Raw genomic sequence first — 19,885 nt, 5'->3', positions numbered from 1 at the left:
ACGAATATTTAAAAAATACTGTTAAAAAAATAGCTCGTGAAATCCTAGGTAAAAAGAAGAGCCAAGGACCAAAAAGGACCTGGATTACAGAGAAAGTAAGAGCTGCTGTAGAGGAAAAGAAACTTGCATATCAGAAATAGCTGGGTGATAGGAATGATGCATATAGGAACATTTATGTTGAAAAAAAGAAAATAGCCAATCGGTTGGTAGTAGAAGCGAAAAATGAAGAATGGGAAAGGAAATGCGCAACTATTAATAGCAAATTGGGCTTCAAGCAATCAGCGGAATCATGGAAGGTCCTTAAAGACTTGAGAAAACAGAATAAACACAATGCTGGTTTGCAATTAATACCTTTGAAAGACTGGACGGAGTACTACGAAGGACTTTTAAAAGAAGACTGGGAAGAGTTCAAGACGATGGAGGATTTTGGTGTAGAAGACTCGGGGCTTAAAAGTTTCTGTTAGGGAAGTGGAACTCCTGCTAAAGGAAGGAAGGGCAAATCACCAGTTTACATGGAACTTCTGAAATATGGAGGAAGAGGAGCGGCTGTTCTGATACAAAAACTGTTAAATAGTATACTGAGAGGAGAAGAAATACCGAAAGAAATGATAACAGGATATATTACGTAATTTATAAGAAGGGCAATCGGAAAAGCTGTTCAAATTACAGAGGAATATGCATCCTGAACCCGCTGTTAAAGATCCTTGGAAAATGGATCAGGAACCATTTAGAAGCTTGAATCGAGGTATCAGAAGAAAAAGTGGTTTTTCAGCTGGGAGGTCATGTATAGATCAGTGTTTCTCAAAGGGTGTGCCGCGTCACATTAGTGTGCCACAAAATTTTCCAAGTGTGCCGCGAAATTTAGAAATTTCTTCTTCTATGACTACGTAGGTGTGCCGCGAAATTTTTCTTCTTTGGAAAATGTGCCACGAGAGTAAAAAGATTGAGAAACACTGGTATAGATCATATCTCAACAGTACGACAGATCCTTGAAAAATGCCAATCAAAAGGAAAAAAAATCTTTATGATTTTCATTGACCTTGAAAAGGCATATGACAGTGTTCCAAGAAAACTCTTATGGGAAGCACTGAAAGAGGCAAATATTGATGGACAACTGATTAACATTATTAAGGCAATTTATAGGAATAATAGATGCAGAATTAAAGTGGGATCAGCTTTTTCACCTGAATTCCACACTTCAAAAGGCTTATTACAAGGTTGTTGCATGTCACCAACACTTTTCAAAATTTATATCGACATCTGCCTAAGATCCTGGTCAAAAAAATGTAATAAAATGGGATTGCCGATTAATAAGAATACTTATATTCACAATTTACTTTTTGCAGATGATCAGGTGGTGATAGCACAAGACTTAGAAGATGCAAAGTATGCATGTCGTCAATTGTTTGAGGAATATAAACAATGGGGTCTAAAAATCAATTTTAGCAAGACTGAAATGTTGTCTTCAGGGCCAGGACACGTTCTAAATATTGCAGGTTTTAAAATCAAACAAGTCGATAAATTCAAATATTTGGGATCAATCTTACAAAGTGATGGATCGTCCCAAGCAGAGATCAATAAGAGAATTACAGACGGCAGAAAGGCTATCGGCATGTTAAACTCTGTTCTGTGGAGCAAAAATATCCTAAATAAAACAAAGAAACTTATATGTCAAATGATTGTACAAAGTCTTCTATTGTATGGAGCGGAAACCTGGACATTGAATAGGCGAGCGGAAAACAAATTGCTCTCCACAGAAATGGATTTTTGGAGACGCTCAGCAGGAACTTCTAGAAGAGACAGAAAACGGAATGAAGACATAAGGGAAAAAATGAAGCGAAAAAGACTATTATTGACACCATCAAAGAAAAGCGTCTAACATGGTATGGACATGTAAAACGGATGCAAGAATACAGATATCCAAAGGCTATCCTGGAATGGATACCTCTTGGAAGAAGGAGAAGAGGAAAACCTAGGAGGACATGGATGGATGGAGTACGGGAGTGCATGACAGCCCGAGGCTTAACCAACCAAGACACCTTGAACCGCACTTTATGGAGGGAAAAAATTCCTAACAAGAAATAACCTGTAGGCTGAGGAAACCCATTGTAAATGGAAACACTCCTCTTGAAGAAGAATATACTTGGAACATATAACTGGATTTCAGGAAAGCTTCTGATACTGTTGCACATAATAGTGCTGTACAAATTGTAGCAGTATGGCATTAAGAGCAAGTTACTGCTATGGATAGGGATGATTGAGTAGGAGAAGACAGACAGTTGTTATCAATGGACATTGTCCTTCATGAACTAAGGTCATCAGTGGAGTCTCCAGGATTCGGTGTTGGGCCCATTGCCGTTTTCTGTATTTATTAATGATATTGATGAAAGTATATAAGGTTTAATGTCTAAGTTAGCAGATAATACAAAGGTTGACAGGGTGGTTAAGGACAGTAATGGTGATATGCTACTGCAACAAGATCTAGAAAAATTAGGCAGTTGGTGAAAGAAATGGAAATTGAGGTTTAACACTGACAAAATGCAAAGCACTGCATATTGGTAGCAGTCATTCTAGATTAACGTGCCAACTGTGTGTTACTAAGAGTATTTGAAAATGAAAAAGACCTGTATTAACTGCGCAATCAGATATGAAATTCTCTAAGCAATGCAGAAAAGCTGCCAGGACAGCACAGGGGTTTTTTTTTCAATGACATACAGGTATATTTCTAGCAGGGATATGGAGGTGATTACTCCACTGTATAAGGCAATGGTTAGGCCACATCTTATCTTGAGTACTATATACAAATCCCGAGGCCTCATTTTAGGAAGTATGTAGAGCTGCTGGAGTGGGTACTGAGAACAGCAACGAGATTGGTGAGAGGAAAGAAAGGAGTGCTCCTACCAAGAAAATCTTCAGCTCTGCAAACTGCGGTGTCTGAAAACTAGGCACCTGCAAGGTGATCTGATTGAGGTGTTTAAGGCTTTGAATGGATTGAGTAGGCTCAATGCTGATGGGACTTATATACATGAGAGGGCATAAATTCAAATTAAGGAAGGATGGTTGCAGAATAGATGTGTAGAAGTTTGCCTTTAGCCAATGGAAGGTTGATTGCTGGAACAAACATCCTTCTGATGTGATGGAAGTGGACAGCATGAATAAATTCTAGGAAGAACTAGGCAAACTATTGGAGGGTATGGATAAGTTAAATGGGATTTTGATTTTTTTTTTCGGCTGATGTATAAGGTTACTTTCTTGCATCATACTAAATACCAAAAGATGAGATTACTAATATGGCCTGTTTCAAGACTAACTGCTCCTTATCAAAAATAGAAGGTGGTCTCTATTGGGTGATTCATTGTCAATTGGCCTAATTTTGAAGATGGTTCCTGCTCGACCATCTTCAATTTTGTTGAAATTGGTGTAGATGTTTAAACAGGTTTCCAAAGAAGCTGTGCAAAAATTCAGTTCAAAATATAGTATGCTTGAGGCACCAGGATCTTTTTTGTGGAGAACACTTGTGCTACATGGAATAAATCACAAAAAAAAATTCAAAGTTTTAAGTGTTACTGTTGCACAACGTTGAGAGGTAGTGCTCTGAAACTTGGTACACCTAGTTAACTTTTGGCAGAGAATGCAAAACTTTTGGTGTCCAGGCTCAAAAACCTTCACATTTTTTATGATGCGGTCTAAAATTGGCACCAAAAATTTGTCGCAACCAATTTAAGCAAGACTTTTGAAAGTCATTACTTTGAAATAAAAACCTTTGGTACCTTCTTTGGGAATTCCATTTAACATCTGCATAAATTCAGCCTAACTAATTAAATATGAGCTCTTATACTTGTTTGCTGGCTGAAATATTTTCCTTCAAAGATAGACTCAAAATTTGACTTATCTTTAGGGGCAAATATCTTAATGTGGGACATCTTCAATTCTCTCGTTTTAGCAACCATTGGAAAGAGCAGGTTTTAAGCAACAAGAATCATGGTTTTTAAGTTTTGTCTTGTTACTTAAGGCCTAAAAATGGCCTTAAACATTTTATATTTTCCACATAATATTTGCATACTTATTTGATGGTTAAGTGTCACATCTCAATATGGACTTCTGTCCATATTGAGATGTGACACTTAACCATCAAATAAGTATGCAAATTGCATTTACAAGATTGAAATTTTCTACAATTACTCTGCCCTTTGGTTTTAGGAGAAAGGATGTATTGCCAATGCACAAAAAGATCTGTATTTTTTAAAATGGGGGTGCAGCAAATGGCAAGAAAAGAAATTGCATGGGTTTCTTTAGTGCAAGTTCCCAAGCCTGAAAAGTGGTCTTTATTCAGGATTCCAAGCATAAAGATGATGTTCTATTGGTTTCTAAGCTTGAAATAAGTTATAACTGCAACAAAATTTATTTAAAACACAATACAATTTGAAATAAGCAAGTGAGTGTCAAGATATAGAATCACTGCTTCGTAATGAACTAGAATTTTTCATTGATGGTTGATATTACTACTTCAGGCAAGCAATATTATCGTGCCGTTGTTGTTGTTTTTGGAGCTGGAAGACTGGCAATAATTTGTTGTTCGAGAATCCAGCAGACATCTTGTCTGGCAGGCCAGTGAAATGAGAAAGCTGCTCCATGAGGACGCATGAAATTTACCAATGCATCATGTTCTTCAAATCAAATTTCACAAATATTTCCAATCCACCAATTATTGTCAGAAATATAGGCAGTGTATTGTCCAGGTTGTAAATTAACAATTGGCACATTCTGAATATTGGTTTGTCATTTGGAGAGGAGATTCCAAATTACCAAGTCTCTGACAGGGAATATCACCTTTGAGGCGAAAGGAATCATACAGTGAATAATTTGGGCTTCTGAGATGAGCAGTAGTTGAATTAACCGATAACTGAGATTCTGTCAGAAAAAGTACATGGGGTTTGGCAGACTGCAAGTGGAAATGGACATCGTTGAGATTAGAATTGAGACCATGTATATTTGTGAAATGGACTAGGAAGTGTTTGGGAGGTTTAGATCTTTTCGCAGATAAGCTTGCTCTATTAGTTTGACAATTCATGGTGTATTCAATAGTAAGAAAAAGTAGGGGAGACATGCTGTATGAAGTAATGAAATTTTTGGATATGGCATACACATGGTTAGAATATACACAGATCCTTGACATAACGTGGCCTCGACAATGTCCCCCCACATACACGCTACTCGGATTTCATCCAGTCACTATCTGGCAGAGTAGAGTTAGCAAGATTATACACTAGCTGATCCGGAAGCCTCCTAAAGAGTTACCAATGGGTTCGGTCCGGTGTACTAACTAGCAGCCAGCCTGTGAATACCGTTTTAGAGCTGTACCCTCGAAATGTAAGGAAGATTGGATCTCGCCGTATTGTTCATCATAACCTCAAAAGTCATCAACGCTGATTGCTTTGTTATAATAATTATTCCTTAGAAGAATGGTTAACTTTTCTTATTCTCCATTGTAAAAATAATTTTCTTTATCTGAAGGACATCCACTGAAATTTTATAAACAGTCACATTTGCTGTGACTATATAAGTTTTGTCATTTGTTCAAAACTGAAAAACTGGCATTTGCAATTTACCCATTACTACTATCTTTCAATCAATATAAACAGTTTTCAGATGTAAATAAATTCTTCATATTAAGCACCAACAGGCACTTAATACGAAGTGTTTCTACAAAACTGCTCAACCACTAGGTATACCTCTCTGAAATCTACAAAATCTTAAAATCTGGTACCGTTATGAAATGAGAAGTGCTTATATGAAAATTGTGAGATTTCACAAACCAAATATTGGTGGTAATCTTAAAATGTCATCAACCCAGCAGTGGTCGCACTCCCAAGTGCAATGGGTTTGCACGATACCTGACAGTGACCAATTTTGTTTATTATTTATGGAGGAAATTTTAAAATTTTTTAAAATTCTGCTTGTGGCATACCAATATTTCATCTTTTATTTATACACTGCAGTACTAATTTTATGTAACTTTTTGAATTTTTAATAAAAAATTTTGATATTTTAAAAATCCTGCGTTTTTACACATTATTTAAAAAAAAAACAAAAAATATATTATTTTGGGAAACAATAAATAAAAAGGAGTTATATTCATAAAATGTAAGCATGAAGAGTGTGAAATTTTAAAATAACATTTTTTTGAAATTTGCAGCCAGCTTTATTAATTCTGCTGAAAATAAAAATTACATCATAAAATGAAAATATAACCCTAATTGACATCTCCATTAATCATTGCAGAAAAACATTAAGAGTGTGAAATTTCAAAATTATGCATGCACACTTTTTTCCCCTTAGAATTTTGTTTGGTATACCACTCAGAAGAGCTAGAAATGAAGTACTATGTGTAATCAGTAATAGAATTTAAAAATGTTTGGATCTATGAATACAAGAATTATGAACTTTTATAGTCACAGATCAATTTTTTTAAAAAATCATTAATTCTGCTGAACATAAAATAACAATATCATCATTAAAGACATACAATTGAAGTATTATTTTCCCTCTTCATCAAGTTTGTTGAAGTAGTTTGTGCCCAAAATTCTAACATGGCTCAAGCATAAAAATTTGAAGCAATGTTCACAGCAGAATTGTGTTTGTTTTTTTCTACACAGAAGTGGCACCTTTTTCTTGAGCCTGGTACAGGTTTTGTTGTTATCACTGAGGCTGTTCTGGCTATTTCCTGCTTCCCTCCCTCCCCTTACCACATGGGGAATATTGGTAATTAGTGACCTCCATTTTACTTTGTTATTTGTTAAGATTTACAGTAAACTTTCTCGTGAGACACCTTCTTGCCAATTTCTTGCTTTCATCTGTATCGTTGGAAAAAAAAAATTCTTGTTCATTTATTCCTGCTATGTTTAACGTTGAATAAAACATTATCAATGGCCATTACCTAGTATTCCTGCTGACATTACATGTCTTGCATAACTCAACAAGTATACTGACTCCCCCTTTCATAGAATTATAGAATGATATTATTTCAGACTTTTTGGCATTAACTATTGATTTGTTGATTTTTTCATTGTGATGCATGCTTGATGCTAGAATGACTTTTTTGTCTTTTCTGGAAATGCAAGACAAATAGTAATATCTTTCTAGAATCCAAAGAGGCTTGAATTTTCTTCTCTATGTTTTGATTTTACAAACTCCGGAAGTTTCCTTTTGTTCTTTCTAACAGTTCCAATATACATTAAATTGTGGTGTTTCAGGAGGCTTTTTTTTTTTATCAAGGGAAACTTGTAAACTAGTTGTCACCAATTACATTTCTGGCTCTCCTGCTTATAGGCCTAGTAAGCCATTCAACTATATTACTGGGATCATTTGTTCTGAAGTACGGGCCTTCTGGTTGTTGCCCCACACACGCACTTCTAAATTTCTGATACAGTGTGATTTTGTATCTACAAGGGCAAATATGTTTATATTGTATTTATTTGGCTTTTTTGGGATGCATTGTCGAAACTGAATTGAGGGTATTTCCCTCTAAATCTCTCCAGCTACTTCTGGCAATTTTCAATAAAAATATTGAAAATCACCCTTACTGGTACCAACTTGTTAGTGACTCTTGTTTGATTTCTGATCAGTAAATCATCAAAGTGTGCAGCTCTCAATAAGAGGCTAAAACAATGTAGTGACATGTTAGCCAAATGTGCTCCATTCCAGTTCCACCTCTGTTCCAAAGCTCATCCGTACTTAGCCAAATCTTTTCAAAAAACTAGCTGAATATAGAAAACCAAGAAATGCTTTCATTTCAATTATATCAGTGAGTCCAGCATTCCTGTCCTGCATATAATATTTAGAATGTTTCTCAAGGTATCTTTTGGTATTTTCTACAATAAGGTCTAACGTATTTCCAAAAATTAGGAAATTCCAAACTCTATTATGGATTTTGCTGCCTTAGCAAATGTCTTGGTCCCTAGAATATGCATCACTATATTTGATTGCCTTGTTCTTTGTGTTTGTTGTGGTCAATCTTTACTCCACAAACTGGTGCCATCTTTTCTTATAAAAAGATAGACTTTGAAGAATTTTAGATGCACTGCAGCAATAATCTTCATCACTTTCTTCTTGGACACCATCCACAAGTTCTTCATCTGCAAACTCCACCAGATGAGATAATTGATCATCGGAACATTTAATTCATCATTTTCTAACATAACAAATGATTTGTCATCACTTTCCACTTCTTTCAGTAATTTCTCCAATGCTTGCTCCTGTTCATAATTTGCTTTTCCTAGAAAAAACTTAAATATATATATATATATATTTACATGTGTAAAAATATAATTTTATATTTGTATATATATATATATATATATATATATATATATATATATATATATATATAATCATATAAGTTAGAATAAGGTTAAAAATAAAATAATGCCAGTAGTACGGCAAGACAAGAGCAAAAAAATAAAATCAAACCTAAATTCAAATAAAGCAGGAAGGGAAGAGAGGGGTAACAAGAGTAAAAATATTGCAGCAGAAACTCTAAATTAATTTAGAAAATCTAAATGTATGAATAATAATTCTTTGAAATTTAAAAGCCAATTAAATAGAAATTTAATGGTGCATCCTCTGATGGGCACCAGGTCCAAATTTATGTGAAATATCACCAAACAGAGATTTAAACCACTACAATAAAACAAAGCCAAAAATAGGCAAAAATAAGCTGACCATTATGCCACATCTCGACAGAGGACCGCAAGGCCAATAATGGTCAGGGAATCGCTGCATTTCGAACGCTAAACAAATCGCCGCAAAGGAGAATCAATCGTAAGATCAGTCCGCCACACCGATCCACAGATCGAACAGCCAATGCAGGGAATTGAACAGCAGTGGTCCTGATGCAGCGAAAATCAAAAATAGAACAGACATAAGCACTCCAGTGCAAAGCCACACTACTGACACAAGTAAACTTAACCCGTTGATATAAACGAATAATAAACTATTTTTAAACTACGGAGGCACCTACCTGTTCCACTCTCTGACTTCAATCCATTAGTATATATTTTAGAGAAGTCAGGATAACATTGCATATGTGCAATGTGCAGCTGTTGAGTGTTATTATCTGTTATTGATGGAAATAATTGTCACAAGACGGCATGATGACAGACCATGGAAGAACGTGATCTATAGGTTCTTGGTGGACTTTATTGAGTTGTATATTCCAGTTTTCTGCTAGGTCCATCAACCTAATAATTGGTTGCGTAGTTCAGTAATAACATCTTTCTTCTGATCTTTAGAGGAGCTTCATAGACTTCTACATACAGACTTTGCACTGGAGATGTTCTGAACGCACCTAGGGCTATTCTAAGAGCTGAATGTTAAATGGGGTTCAGGCGCGATAAGGCACTTTCCCTAGCACCATAGTCCAATCTGATTATGGATCTATATCGCAATCTGATTATGGATCTATATAAGTGAAGCAAGGTGTAACGATCTGCTCCCCAGGTTGTTGCTGATAAGGCTCTGAGTATGTTCATTTTTTTTTTGACAAGCTGTCTGGAGATGTTACACGTGTTTTTGATAGTTTAACTTGCTGTCAAAAATTAAGCTAAGCATACGAATACTATTTGCTATTGGAATAGGATGGTTATCTAATTGGAGTTCAGGATGCATTTTACATATGGTACAGAAGTGAATGGCAGTCGATTTCTGGCTGGATAGTCTATAACAGTTTTGTGTCATCCAAATCTGGATCCGATTTATTGATATCTGCAATTGTCTCTCAATATAGTTCGTATTTTGAGAATGGTAGGAGATTGTGAGATCATCGGCATAAAGATATGAGTCCACTGTTTTTGGAATGAGTTCAGTTAAGTGATTAATTCTAATTGCGAATAGAGTGGCGCTGAGAATGGACCCTTGAGGGATTCCTTCTTCCTGGACAAAGTTTTTAAAGAGAGTTCCCCGATAACGAACTTGAAAGGATCTTTGTTGTAAGAAATTTTGGATGAAATATGGCAAATTTCCTCTCAGGTCAAGAGAATATAGATCCTTTAAGAAGCCGAAATGCCATGTGGTGTCAAAGGCTTTCTCAATATCCAGACAGACCATAATAAGATGCTCCTTTTTGATGAATGCATTTCTCATGTTTGCTTCAGCTTTAATCATAAGGTCCAATGACGATAGATTTTTTCTGAATCCAAATCGATTGTTATTGATCAAATTTTGGGACTCAAGATACCAAATCAGACGGCAATGAATCATTTTTTCAAGGGTTTTGCTCAGACAGCTGGTAAGTGAAATTGGTCTATAGTTATGAGGAACAGAATAGTCTTTACCAGGTTTTGGGATAGCCAGTATGTAGGAATGATGCCAGGAGCTTGGGAATGCATGTTCAGTGAAGATTCGATTGAAGAAGATGAGCAGTAACGAGTGTAATTTTGGATCTAAATTTTTGAGCATAACATAAAATATCCTATCAGGGCCAGCAGCGCTGCTCCTTGTGTTGGTAAGAGCATGCTATATATTTTCAAAGAGCACTCTATAAATCACACAGAGAAAAACGCTTGGCACTATCGCTTGGCACCTGGAGCCAGGTAGACCAGTGTGAACAAATGAAGCATGTAACTAAAGTTCCTGGGAACATGGGTACTGGAAATTGGATGGAATTATCTGAAGTGGCTTTGAACGATTGAGATTTGGGACCCTGATTAACTTAAGGATTATGAATAAATAATTAACATTTTGGAGGAAATTATGATTCTTGAAGTTACAGAAAGTTTGTGGATTAATAGATAAAGAATAAAATCAATAAATAAAATAAAAAAATAACTAAAGAAAGTTGAGCAGGATGGGGGAGTTTGACAATTGAATAAATTACATATATAGTTGGAAATTATGAGATGCTGAAATGTTGACTGAAGCATGCTTCAGGCTAGGTTACACCAGTGTTAAACAAATGGAAAGAAAGATTAATACAACTACTCGGAACAATGGTACTGGATATCAATAGGGAATACCCGATGCTGTTCGGAGTGACTGAGATTTGGGGATTAGATTAACTTGAGGATTATGAATAATAAATTAGCATTATAAACAATGCTAGAAGGTTAAAGGATTTAGAGGAAATAATGACTACTGAAGTTACAGAAATTTCATGGAACAATTATGGAAAAGGGATTAGAGAGGTAAGATGATCACAAGGAAAGCCATAAAATATTCCTCCCAAGACCAAGGCAATGCTATGTTTAGAAAGAAAGATGACTCAACTGGTGCATAACATTGAACTTAAACAGAATTCATTCCATATATTCTAAATACCCAAGCAGAATTGTAAGGTACCAGGCACCTCAGGCCAAAAAAGGTGCATAAAGGGTCGTGTGGTACCTCTCAGGTGCTTTCACCTAATTACCCTGTAAAAATCATGAAATATCAGCTTTAAAAACAACTCAAATAAAACTAGGTGTACATTTAAGGCAGAAAAAGTTTCAGTAATTAAGCTTGAATCAAAAAGAGAGCGAAAATTCTTTTTTCTGAGCACCTGACAGGTCTTGCATGACCACTGGTGGGTTAAACAAATGTCTTTAAGTTAAATGCCTCTACTACATTAAATGAATAATGATCAAATTAAAAAAAGTTAATGTTCCAACCAGAAATATTTATATTATAACATCCATCCAGTGTGTTATATAACAGATTCACTCAATAAAATTCTAAAAATTAGCTCAAGGCACATCCACAATATATTTCATATATTACATTATTTTATTTAGATATTCAAAAAAACAAAAATACATACCTAGATTTGAATTCTGGAGGAATAAGTTTCTGATTTTTATCTTGAACTTTTTTTTTTATATTCTTCACAATAGTAGATTTAATTCTTTAATAAATTATAATAAATTTTATTAATCTTTATAAATTTATAAATTTTAAAATTATTTATAAATTTATAAATTTAAAAATTCTTTATAAATTTATAAATTTTAAAATTCTTTAATAAAACATACAATATAACTGACCAGCAACTAAATTAACTAAACTTAGCTAATACTGATGTTTTTAAATACAGTAAATTCTATGTAACCCTTTCAGGTATGAAATGAACTGAATGAATGTGTAGGCCTGAGCTGAGCTTTCTCTAGTGGCTGTGCTGTGGAGTAAGCCTTTTTGTGAAGTTATGAAAATTTGGAAAAAATGAAAACTTTGTACAGAAATCCCTTTAAATATAATTTGTTCTTATATTTAGCACTTTTCTTTTATGGTAACTCCCATGCACAATTGGAAAACTATGGCAACAAAATGCTTTCCAAACTGCATAGTTTGACCTTAACAAATTTCACCTTCAAAGACATGTGCTATGGTTTTTTAAAAGGCACTTCTACTAGATCTCCTATCAAACTTATTAATTGCTCTGTTCCTGTCAATCAGCCCTACAAAATATTTAGGCAATATTACTGATAGTAAACTTTCTTTTCTTCCACATATTTCCCATTTGGCAAAAAACAACTTAAAAATTTCTTCAATGTTCATTCATATCTCTCAGCAAGAGTGGGGACTAAGTGCTGAAAGTTATATTAAGCTAAGCATAGCATAAATTAAAACTTATGTACAAAGCTGTAGTGCTTCCTATGGTGCTGCAGCATGGTTTCATTGGGCCAGGCTGCTCGCTGTACAAGATAAGTTAAATTACATCCAAAGGTCTTTCTTGCTGGTTACTAATTTTGCTTGCCACACTGCCTCCACTCCTACACTTCAAATTATTGCCAGCTGTCTCCCTTGGATTTATTCCTTATTTTTGAGGACTTTTTTATTCCATCAGGAAAGGTTGTGCTGCAGAATTTAAAGTATCATCACTGATCCTGAAGCTCCTCCTAAATTAGAGAAAGCATGTATTCTGAACATCCTTGTTCATAGATGGCAGTCCAGATAGTTAGCTTCTTCAAAAGGAAAGATAATGCTTTGTTTCTTTCCTAAGGCCAAATTATTTAACAATGCCACTACTAAGTATCTAACTCCAAGCCTGTTCACCTCTTTTATTCTTACAGGACATGGGTCACTTAATTCTAAATTGTTTTATTTTAACTTGTCTGCTACTGATTTGTCTCGATGTGGTGCTCTTGAGGATTCATCATATCTTGTTTCCATGTCCTCTTTATGATGGATTTAGACAACACTTCTTCAACATTACTGGAATTATTACACACAATCATGAAGATGTCTTTGTTAACAACAAATCTAATTTCCAGGCCCTTCAGGACTTTGCTTCAAATAAGGAAAACCATCTCACTTACTGGTAATATTTAAATCCTCTTTGTGGACACTTAAATCTTTGGACTGTGTTATAACTTAAACTCTACTTTTTTTTTTATGCTTTGTTACTTTATGTTATCTATTGCACCTCTCATAACTTATGACTTTAAATACTTTAACTTGTTTTATGATCTGTACTATTGTGTACAAAATTAACCTTTAAACTTTTGACTTAAAACTTGTTTACCCTTGATGTCACTGTCATTATGTTGTTCTTTTGTGAGCTTGAACTGGAAATCAAACCTCGTTATTGTAATTTAACTTATCTATATATTACTATACACTGAGTGGACAGAAATCATGGGATACCTACCTAGTACCAAGTAGGCCCATGCCCAGATAAGGACAGTCACACGGTGAGGCATTGAGTCCACTAGTTCACGAAAGCATTCCACAGGTATTTAACCCCGGGGGGGGAGGGCTCACATCTGGGGAGTATGGGCTTGGCACACCGTGTCCTGATATCATCATTCTTCTCTTTCTTGGTGATTCCCTTCTACTTCTGACTCCTGTTCTCTCTCTCTCTCTCTCTTGGGTAACTCAGAAATTTTTTGTGGCCGGTGCAGCATAAGCCTCGGGCTTCCTTGCACTATATGGCTAATAATAATAATAATTTCCACATTTCCATCCATGCTTGCTGCACTGCTGTCCATAATTCCATTGCATTCCTGGGTGGAGAATCCAAAGCTCGAATGGATTTTTCCACAGCATCCCAAAGATGATCCACAGGGTTCATGTCCAGTGAACAGGGAGGCCATTCCATGGTGGTAATACCATAGCCAAGTGGTCAGGAGCGGGAGTGCAGTTGCACTTTTTATTTGAGTGGATCAGGGTTCAAGTCCATGACTGCTAAATACAAATAATGTTTGACAATTTTTGTATTGATAAACTCCACTGACCTGGTGGTCATACCGAAGTATAAACAAGAACATAAAGAAAAACAATATTTCTTCTTATCTTAATAGATTGCAGTATTCTTGTATGTAATTTTTTAACACCTGGCCTTTTGGCCGTGAAGAGAAAGTTGTAACACTTAACCTTGTAATCAGTTACAATCAAACATTGCAATAAAGATTCTTTCTTTCTTTTTCTCTCTCTAAAATCTGCAAAATGCTCTTCAAACCATGTTCTAGTCACCACGGCTTTGTGAGGAGGCACATTGTCCTGCTGAAAGAGTCCATTTCCCTACAGGTGCAAGACGACCATGAAGGGATGCAGATGATCTGCAAGGATGGACATGTAACGTGGACCATTCAGAGATGCATCTAGACATACCAGAGGTCCCAATGTGTGCCAGTTGAACACGCCCCAGACCATTACTGACTGACCACCTGCCTGAACAGTTCCTTGTTGTCATGACAGGTTCATAGCTTCGTGCGGTTTCCACCAGATATGCACCCTCCATCCACTTGAAATAACTGGAAATGGGATTCATCGGACCAGGAGACCCACCTCCAATCATCCAAGGTCCAGTGCCGACGTTCTTTTGCCCAACTGAGGCACAGAGTCCTGTGTTGTGGTGTTAGCAATGGTACTCTGATGGGTTGGCGACTGCCATAACCTATTGTGGCTAATGGCCGCCTGATGGTCTTGGTGGAGACATTTCTGGCACCTCCCTCATTGAAGTCAGCAGTGATTTGTGCCACTGTCACTCTCCGGGCGGCTGAAACAATGCTAGCCAGACATCCATGGCCACATTCATCCACAACCTTTCTCTGCCCACAGCACTGTCCACGATGAGATGTTATTCTGGAAATAGCGTATTCCCGATGCAGTCTTGATACTGTCAAACGGGGATAGTGCAATTTCTGTACCACCTCCGTGATAGAGTGACCCATGTGTCAGGCACCCACTATCATCCCTCTTTCAAAGTTGGTTAACTCAGAACGTTTATCTATATTGACATCAAATTACCATCTACATGAAAGCAGTGAACCTATATACCTACCAAGTGGTGGGTTCTTCCACTAGCGAGAGGGGGTGACAGCGTCGCATTGCCTAGGAACCAGGTATCCCATAAATTCTGTCCTTTCAGTGTAGTTTTTAATTGTTATATAGATGTACAATCTTTTGTAAATAATTTTAATTAGTTGAGCCAGTTTTCTCCACTACCATCATCATCTTTATTTTATATATTTTTTTGTTTAAGGCCTGGCAGCCTTAACAGTGGTACGTTCTGATATTGGACTCTCTCCAGTGGGTGTGGATTTCATTTTATTTTATTTTTTTCCAATGTCCAATTTGGACCATTAGAGAGCAGAAACTTGCTACTTCAGATGACCAAGAGCTCAACAACATAACATGACATTACACTTGGCCTATTTAACAGTTTTGTATAATCACAGAGATCATTGGTGGAATTGTAGTTCCAGGTGCCATCATCATAAGAACATATACACGTATACAGGGTTAGTCAAAATGTTTGACAACTTTTACAGTTTATGTCAAATATACTACATATGTTTCTGTGATAAAAATGCTATCAAATGAAAGTAAAAAAATGTCAAAACTGTTTGCCACAACAGAGATGGTGCAGACATCTGTGCCAGATAGCACTGCATTCAAAATGGTGTCACCTGTGGGAGAAATCATTTTGTATTGTGTTAATGTGAAACAAAACCAAGTGTTTGAGGTGCAGCGATCAGTTCCGAACTAAATTTCACAGAAATCCACCAACTCGAGACTCCATCATTAAGTGGTATAGGTAGTTTGTGGAGTACTACATCTGAATGCACCTGCAAGAGCAAAAGCACAGGCCATCCCAGCACAGATGACTTGGTTGTAGAATATGTGCAACAGGTGTATCTCAGGAGTCCCCAAAAATCAACTAATAAGGCTAGTAGAGAGCTTGAAATCCCACAAAAAAATGTTTTGCACATTCTCAGAAGGCACATGTTTTGCACATTCTCAGAAGGCACATGTTTTGCACATTCTCTCCATGTATACTTACAAAAAATTCATTTGTTACAAACTCTTAGTCCACATGACAAAATTTCTAGGTACAAATTTTGTTGTAACATCCAAGAACTATGTGATGCTGTTGAAAATTTCATGGGCAGATTAGTGTTTCTCGGTGAAACCATCTCAGCAGTAAAGTGAATCGATGCAGCATTCATATGTGGGGGAGAGAGAATCCACATGAATCCGAGGAACATGAACATGACAGTCCAAAAGTAAACATTTTCTGTGCAATGTCTGTGAAAAAGATTTATGGGCCCTTCTTTTATGCCGAAGACACTGTGAATGGCATTTCCTACCTTGACATGCTGATTGAGTGGTTGCTGCTGCAGATGACACAAGATGGAAACAACTTCATTTTGCAGCAAGATGTCGCTCTGCCGGGGAGGTGCAACAGTTTCTGAATGACAATATCTTCATTGCTAGATTGGCTGTGCTTCCCATGATGACAAAAATTTACTTCATTTGCCACTGAGATCACCAGCCTTACTCCATTAGATTTTTATCTATGGGGTTTTGTGAAAGATTTGGTGTTTGTGCTCCCCCCCCCTTACCCATCAATTGAAAGTTGTGAGGACATATCACTAGAGCTATCACTCAGATTGAAATAATACACTGGAGAAAGTGGCATGAATTCAACTACCACACTCACATGTGCAGAGTCACACATGGAGCCCATATTGAAGGACTGAAAGGTAACTGTTAAAAACTTTGATATTTGTGCTTTAGTTTGATGGATTTTTTTTTTTACAGAAAAATACATAAGTTACTTTCAACTAAACTGTCAGTTGTTTACAACTCTGACAGTTTATTTGAAAGTATAGACCATGTTTATTTCAATAGGATAACAGTCCATGCCATGCAGGCAATGCTGTTAACAAATGGTTCTTGGACACGAATGTACAAAAGATGGAATGATAGGCACAAAGTCCTGATCTGAACCCTATGTAACACCTATGGGGTGAACTGGAATATTGTGTGAGGGCCAGACCAATACATCCCACATTGATTGAACAAATGCTCACTATTCTGAAAGAGGAATGAAGAACTATATCTACTGCAGTCTATCACTCACTGGTGGAACACTTACAATGCAGTGTCGTAGCAGTCAAAGGACTGCTACTGAGGCGAGCAATAATATCATTAAGAAATTAATGTGAATTTATATACTTTTTTACAGGGTAATATAAAGGCAGCAATAAGGTTACATCTGGAATGCTCCATCAAGATTTAGAAACCTTACTTCAGGAAAGACATAGTTAGAATGGGAGCTAAGAAAAGCAACAAGATTAGTTGTGGGCACAAAAGGATATTCTAAGAAAGATTGTAGTACTATGAATTGTTGTTTCTGGAAACTACAATTCACAGGATTAATTGATAGGTGTGAGACTTTAAAAAGGTTGTGTAAACTAAACGTCGCTGGCATCTTTACTCTTTCTCAGATGATACACAAAGGGTATTATAAACTTAAATTAAAATAGAATGGTTGTAGATCAGATTTTCAGAAATTTTTGCTCAGCCCAGAGAGTAACTGACTGTTAGAATAAATTTCCACCATGTTGTGGAAGTGCACAGCTTAAATAAGTTTAAGGGTTGGTCAAATTATTAAAAAGAATGGGCATTTTTTATAAAGGTCTAAAGCAGTATTCTGGAGAATCGCTGAGCTTCAATCATCATATAGTTAAAAAAAATACACATTATTTTCATCATAGGGAAAGGGTGTGAGATATTACCCCATCTAGTACTCCCAATTCAACATGTATCTTCTTCTGTCTTCTCAGCTTTCAAACCATACACAATCTGAAGTACTAGTTTCTTATACTTTTTGTGTTAGGAATTATCATTAAAAAACAGTCTCAGTTTCTCAAACAAAAAAATGGCCATCTCACTTTACTAAAGATTCAAAGTAAATATATAAACTTTGAGTAATTAGAGTGACATTTTTTAAAATTATCGGCGAATGACAATTGTTACAATATTTAATATATGCCATTCAGAACTTACTGGGATGTTTCCCATTTTCCTACTGCAACATTCTTGGAACCATAAAATTTTATTGGAGATAAGCCTCTATTTTCTTGTCCAACTTCAAATTCGTCCATAGCAGATTATTAAAAAATTGTTTTTGTGTAATATACTAACGGTTATTCTATATGGAACCAATAATTTAAATATAAGTTTAAACATCCATTGATATCACTTTACAATTAGCCATTACCACGTACAATCTCATTTAAAAAAAAAAAAAAGAAAAAAATTTTTTTTTTTTCTTTTCTAATTACACGAATGTTCAAATTTCTCCACATTGGCCTAGTACAGTACAATAATACATTATCTACTAACTAAAATCAAAATGCCCGCGAAGTCCATCGTTGCCAACTCGTAACTATAGTCACAGAGTAATAAGAAATCATACTGCTGCACTACCCAAAAACGGTAAATATAAAATAAATAAAAAGAAATCTCCATTTTAATGTAAAAAAAAAAAAAAATCATTATATATATATACTGCTGGACAAAATTTCAGGAACAAGTACAAAACGTGGTGTAACTCGAGCAGCTTGCGATGAAATGGGACAGAATTCATTATTGAGGTGTACCATACAATAACGATGAAATGAGGTGGCAGAGAAAAACTTCGCACAGGTTTAAGGTACATTTATAGGGCTGTATAAGAATTACCAAAAAAAGTCACATTACAGAAGTCAATACAAGATGCTCGAAAAGATAGTCAGATGCTCTCAGTACGGCATATGATCCACTCAAACGGCTAAACAGACCTGACAGCTGTGAACCATGCTCGATATAAGGGTATCTATAAGATTTTATCGCCACAAATCCCATTCTTCCACCAGCGCTGACCTTAGTTCACTTTGTGACCGATGAGGCGGCCGTCGACGTTTAAAGATATTTAAACTGAATCTTCAGTTTAAAGATATTTATCTACCACTTCAGCTCTATGTGCTGTGGCCTAGTCGCATGAAAAGAAAATGTGGGCCAACCCCACCCGTAATCGAAGATCAATTTTCGAATAGATCCTCGTAGATCGAGGATCGATCTCACTACCTCTGTACAGTTGCGGTACCCCTATCAAATACATGAAGAGGGCTCGGCCGTTGATCATTATTACACCCCACACAAGAACACCGCCTCCACCATATGTGTTCCTTTATCTGATGTTGGAGGTGTAGTACTGCATTCCTCGTTTTCTCCAGAATAAATTACGTCGAAAATCTGTTTGTAGGCTAAAATATTACATGTAGTTAACATTAGTTGAGGCATATGATGCAAGAAAGCATCAGCCAAAAAAAAAAAATTCCCATTTCACCCATCAGATCACTCCAAATGTTTGTCAAGTTCACCCTTAAATTTATTTAACCAATCAACTTCCACGACAGATGGAAGTCTCTTCCAGCAAACAACTACCCGTCAGCTAAAGGCAAACTTCCGCATATCTATTCTACGACTGCCTTTTCTCAATTTTAATCTATGCCCCCTCGGGTTTTTAGTCTCAGCAAGCGGCAATATCCCGTCAGCTTTGAGCCTGATCAAACCATTCAAGGCCTTCTACACCTTAATCAAATCACCTTGCAGGTGCTAGTCTCCAGATGCTGCAACTTTC

At 36.2% G+C, this 19,885-nt stretch overlaps 1 protein-coding gene across 1 annotated transcript in view; it reads right to left on the bottom strand.

Annotated features, from left to right (window-relative positions):
* Positions 1 to 18,410, bottom strand: part of LOC150081858 (DNA-directed primase/polymerase protein-like) — a 188,712-nt gene extending 170,302 nt beyond the window's left edge. Inside the window, exons 1-2 of the mRNA XM_090379767.1 lie at positions 18,268 to 18,410; positions 11,792 to 11,875 (exon numbers count right to left, since the gene is read on the bottom strand). Coding sequence (XP_090235893.1) covers positions 11,792 to 11,875; positions 18,268 to 18,365 — 182 coding nt within the window. The 5' untranslated portion in view covers positions 18,366 to 18,410. The remainder of the gene's footprint in view (positions 1 to 11,791; positions 11,876 to 18,267) is intronic.
* Between the last annotated feature and the right edge of the window lie 1,475 nt (positions 18,411 to 19,885).

The sequence above is a fragment of the Mastigoproctus giganteus genome, chromosome 8, assembly GCF_048544385.1.
Source record: "Mastigoproctus giganteus isolate SK-2022 chromosome 8, ASM4854438v1, whole genome shotgun sequence".
NCBI lineage: Eukaryota > Metazoa > Arthropoda > Arachnida > Uropygi > Thelyphonidae > Mastigoproctus > Mastigoproctus giganteus.
Note: the sequence above shows the minus strand (reverse complement) of the source record. Positions and strands in the feature narration are given on the sequence as shown.